Source organism: Hemibagrus wyckioides, linkage group LG28 (genome assembly GCF_019097595.1).
Source record: "Hemibagrus wyckioides isolate EC202008001 linkage group LG28, SWU_Hwy_1.0, whole genome shotgun sequence".
In the NCBI taxonomy this organism is placed as follows: Eukaryota; Metazoa; Chordata; class Actinopteri; order Siluriformes; family Bagridae; genus Hemibagrus; species Hemibagrus wyckioides.
This window is the reverse complement of record NC_080737.1, coordinates 19,198,245-19,203,357: the sequence shown is the minus strand read 5'-3', so window position 1 is coordinate 19,203,357 and position 5,113 is coordinate 19,198,245. Positions and strand designations below refer to the sequence as shown.

General features: G+C 43.0%; 1 protein-coding gene across 1 annotated transcript; it reads left to right on the top strand.

The window, feature by feature from the left end:
- Positions 1-503: 503 nt before the first annotated feature.
- Positions 504-4,544, top strand: LOC131348093 (uncharacterized). Its single transcript, XM_058382683.1, has 4 exons — positions 504-927; positions 1,298-1,461; positions 1,929-3,891; positions 4,307-4,544. Exons 3-4 carry the CDS (start codon positions 2,557-2,559, stop codon positions 4,406-4,408), a joined length of 1,437 nt encoding a protein of 478 aa, XP_058238666.1. The 5' UTR covers positions 504-927; positions 1,298-1,461; positions 1,929-2,556; the 3' UTR covers positions 4,409-4,544.
- Positions 4,545-5,113: the final 569 nt, after the last annotated feature.

The following is a 5,113-nucleotide window of genomic DNA, read 5'->3' as shown; positions in this document are numbered from 1 at the left end:
CAGATGGAGGGTTGTGCTGATGGCGTCTTCCGTGGAACGGTTAGGACGATACGCAAACTGCAAGGGGTCCAGCAAGGGTGGTAGCTGTGACTTGATGTGCCTCATGACGAGCCTCTCGAAGCATTTCATCACGATTGGTGTGAGTGCAACGGGACGGTAGTCATTGAGGCAGGAAACCGTGGACTTCTTTGGCACAGGGACGATGGTCGTTGTCTTGAGGCACGTAGGGATGATGGAGCTGCTCAGCGAGATGTTGAAGATGTCAGTGAAGACATCTGCTAGCTGCTCTGCACACTCCCTGAGAACTCTGCCAGGAATGTTGTCTGGTCCAGCAGACTTCCGTGGGTTAACTCTGCATAGAGTTCTCTTCACGTCAGCCGTGGTGAGACAGAGCACTGGGTCATTAGGAGGAGGGATGGTCTTCCTCGCTGTTGTGTTGTTCTGTGCCTCAAACCGAGCGTAGAAGTCGTTCAGCGCATCTGGAAGGGAGGCGTCACTGTCACAGGAAGGTGAAGTTGTCCTGTAGTTGGTGATCGCCTGAATGCCCTGCCACATGCGCCGGGAGTGTCTTTGTGTCTTTCAGCTAATTCAGCATCACACCACAGTGGAACACACATTCAGAGGTAAGAATCTACTAATCAGATGCTGTGTTATAGTTTTGTAAGTATCTGTTTATTTCTTTCTCATCCGTCTTACTTCAGATTAAAACCGCTTCCTTTTTCTCCAGATGAATAGCAAAATGGAAGCCAAGTGCTTCAGAGACATCAGAGACGTTGTCTTCGGGCTCAGTGATGAGTACATCTGTGTTTACGTGTCCTGATTTATGATTAATATATCCTGCTTTTTTTGAATAATCTCCTGAGAAGACTCTGTCCTTCACATCCTTTCAGGGACTGGACAGCCATGAACGATGATCTGTGCTACAAGGTGAGTGTTTTTATTTGAAATAAATAAAAAAAAATGTAATGTCCAGGATCATTCACCGAACGCTGAAGTTTAGATGAAACCCACAGCAACATGTGCAATTACAAATAAAATTTATGTGCATTAAATTCACAATTATTATTTTGCCTTGTAGCTTATAATATAATTATTAAAGCAGCTTAATCTCTCTTTTTTGGGGGGTGGGGGTGTGTGGCTAATGATATTAAATGAATACATATCTAATTTATTTTATTTATTTCCTCCCACATTCACGAATAATCATTGTCTGAATTATTTATTTATTTATTTTTTAAAAAAACACTTCAAACTAATTTACTGTACTTCTTGTCTCGTTCTTTTGCAATACACGAAGCTGGAGCTGGCGATCCTGTGCTCCTCGCTCGTGAAAGTCTTGTCGTCTCTGGTCATCGAGTTCATCCTGCCTTCGCTCATCGACGCTGTAGGAATGGAGGCGGTTCTCTGCGCCGAAACAAAACTACGCGGAAATGGAGCCGAGAGTCGCAGCAGGACTCCGGGGTGAGACTGAACTCCAACTTAAACATTTTTATCTGAACATTTCTTCTGTCTGCTTCTGTAGGAGCAGGTGATTTTGATCTGATGATCCGATAAAACTCACAGCATTCACAGAGCTAGAAATCTCACCTGACTTTGTTTATAATTATAACATTTAATGGCTAAATTGAATGAACGCAGGTTTTTTTTTTTTTGAGCTTTTTAACATTTTGTTAATAGTGACACATCACTACAGAAGCCTATAGTTTACACACTATATATTTTTACAATATTAAAGGGTAGATAAGTGTCTCTGGTTTGCTGAGGTAAACATTTTCCTGATGCAGTTTAAGTTTTGCTTTCTTTCAAAATTCTTTTTATGGTTTGGAATCCATTTCGTTTTTCTGAACAATGTTATTCTGGATAAATAAGCGAGAATGTCTTTGTTTATGTAACGTTACTCATGTCACATCTTTATAATCTTTCCTCAGGTCATCAGAAGACCCATCTGAATACGTACGCAGCTTCATCCAAGGACTTGTTTCCCAAGTCAGAGAAGCGATGAAACAGACACTTGTGAAGTTCAGCTCTGCTAAAACTTCAGAGAAAATCTGCTCGAAGCCCGAGGTTGCTGAAGAAACCTTGAGCGAGTGTCCTCTGATCGACGATCTCATGTCCTCGTCCACCAAAGCCATAATCACTGAGATGATTACGACTCTGCTGTCCGGATGTTTATTACAAAATGACGGAAGGGAAGAAGCCTGAAAGCTTTTGGCAGGTAATCAAGATGATCGTGAGGGCCATGATGCACATCGAGAACACCCAGAAATGTTCTTCCACGAGCGACGCTGTGGGAGAAAGCGCCGATGAGAAGAGCACCGTGTCTGGTGGAGGTGAGGAGGACGTTTTTAGCGAGCATGTCCAGACCAAGGCAATGCACGTTATAAGCTCAATCCTCCATGAAGCAAAAGAGGAAGTGGCTTCACTCGGGTCGAAACACTCTGAGTCTTTAGACGAGATCACAATCTTGGCATCGTCGGTCCGTGTGCATCCCTTAGCTTCCAGAATCTCAAAGACTCTTCTGAGAATTTGAAAAAACCACCACCATCATCGGATCAGATGACCGAACAGACGTTTTTACAGAATAAGCTTCTTCCAGCTGCTTGTGAGACCTACAGCTGTGTGCAGAAGAAAGTGTGTAGATTTATTCTGAAGGTCCAGGCTTCGGTTTCCCTGAAAAAAGAACATCACCAACTCACGTCAGAACACTCTGAGGATTCTTCGTCAAGGCGCTCATCAGAACGTGTCAGCGTGTCCTCAACGAAAGCTGTGAAGGCGAATGTCAGCAGCACGTCTGCTCAGGGGGAGGAGGAGCAGCTCCATCTCGACACGTGCACAGAAGAAATTATCGCTAAAATTCTGGACTTGTACAGGACGCAAGGACAGAAGCAGACGTCCGATCTCTTCCAGTCCACATGCACTCACTTAGTATGTGATGTCCTGGTCAGAAACATCCAAATCCTTGCTAAGAGACAAAAACTCAGGAAAACTGAGAGGTCTGTCTGTTACAGAAAACTGTCACGCAACCTCATTAGATATCTGGAATCCGCAGCCTGGGAAATTATGCACTCTGTTTCAAGAGAATTAGAGGAGTGTTTGAAGGCGGGGTCTAGAAACAAAACCCAGACAGGACTCTCAAGAGCGAGCAACATGAGTGCTTTCGACCACGCCAACATCTTCGCTCCTTTCCGTCTTTTTGGACACGTGAGGAACGATGTGGAGAACATTTTCTCCACGGTAAAGGAAGGCAGATGGCCAAACAAAAGGGCCAAAATGATCACACAAGATTCCGTGTTTGATAGATCTTCCTCGCATCATGGATGCCTCTCTCGAGGTTTTGCTGGACGTCTGGCTGGGAACAAGAACTCTGCTGTGAACCAGCTGAAGAGTTTGTTGTCCAGTGACTCCAGCACTGGGTGTCATGAGCCAATCATCGCGAATGCGGTCTCGGCCATTCTGAGGAACATGACTGCATCAAACATCACAAGGACGTTCTCTCAAGAAGAACGTTCACGTGGCCGCGTGTTCGGAGCTCGTGCTATTTCCCTGCTGGTCCACGGATTTGTCCCGGAGCTCCTTACTCATTTAGACTGTTACTTTTCCAGCACAGAGTTTACACAACTAGCAGCTCAGACTGAATTCTGTAAAGGAGAAGTAACAGCAAATGATGAAAAAGCTTTCACCGCGGCTGTAAGAGAACTGACAAAGAGCCTTACAGATTTCGTGGTGGAATCGTCGGCCACACCCACCAGAAGGCCTCGGAACTCGAAGACTCTGGACGAGCTGAATGCTCACAGCCAGGAGAGACAGCTTACTTCCCTAGATGAAGAGGTCAGTCATTCGAGCGCTCGAGGTTCTGCTGGGAAGAAAAAGAAGGAGAAGGAAAAGAAGAAGGTACATTTTATTCACTGATCTGAGTTTTCCTAAATATTTTTAATCAATCAGTGAAGTTGGAGCATTGTATCTGTTTAACATCATGAGCCATGAGCTGTTTTATTCCTCTTTTACCACAGCAGTAGAATAAATGTGTTTGTTATCTCACACATTTCATAAAAGAGTTCTCTTTAGTTTAATGGAATGTTTTACTTTTAATGTTTCATATATAAAACTGGTCACTTCTGCTTACGTTATAGCAGCAATAAACAGCCACACCCCTGACTAATAAAAAAATGAATTATCACTTACTGACCAATCAGAATCCAGAGTTCAGCACTATTGCTATGACTGCTGTTGCTGCCCTATAAGGAAGATGATTTTTATTGAAGCACTTTTGAGTGATCAGTGCCTTCGCTTTTTCTTTTGCTGTTAGAGTGAAACATCAGAGATCGAGAGCTGCTCTTCTGCCCAACAGGAAGTGTACTTCTGGGATGATCTAAGTGGTGAGTTCCTGAGAGAAACAATTTACATTTAGAAAGCGAATTATTCCCAGTTCATGGAAATCATGTAGCTGAGTCATGTCATTGTTTTGGAATAGGCTTTTTAATTTATCAAAGATCAAGACGATGATGAAGACGATGAAGCAGTGTAAATGTTTGTGTAATTCACATCTGGAGTTTTTAACGATTGTTGATGTAGACCACATGAAGAGGTTATAATACACCCGTGAACAGTAATAACTCGAACCCTCTTCTTTCACACGTCGTAATGCTCCATTAAGAGAGACAGCAGTTTTCTGCACAGGAAGTTTGCTGGTTTCTCCAGGAAAATGAGATCAGTGTTCAGCTTGCTGATCCTGAGATGATGGATCTGTGGATCCGGCTCACGAGAGCGCTGACTTCCTGACCTTGTACATAGTGTACAGACTTCATTTACTTCATCATTTTTTGTTCTTCTTCTTATTTCTTTTTTAAAAATTCATATTATTGTAAATATTTTATTGATTATTATTAAAATAAAATAAAAAAATCAAATATATAAGCTGTTTTGTTTGTTGTTTTGTTTTTTCTTCATCTTCGTGCAGTGAGCTGATGATCATGATGATGATCTCTCTCCGTCTGTGTTTTCCTCCTTTGTCATTTTCTGTCCTTGTATTTCTCTCTCTTCCTCCTCCTCTCTCTCTCTCTCTCTTTCTCTGGTGCATGCTGGGAGTGGGCATGGTTTGTGTGAGTGAGCGTCT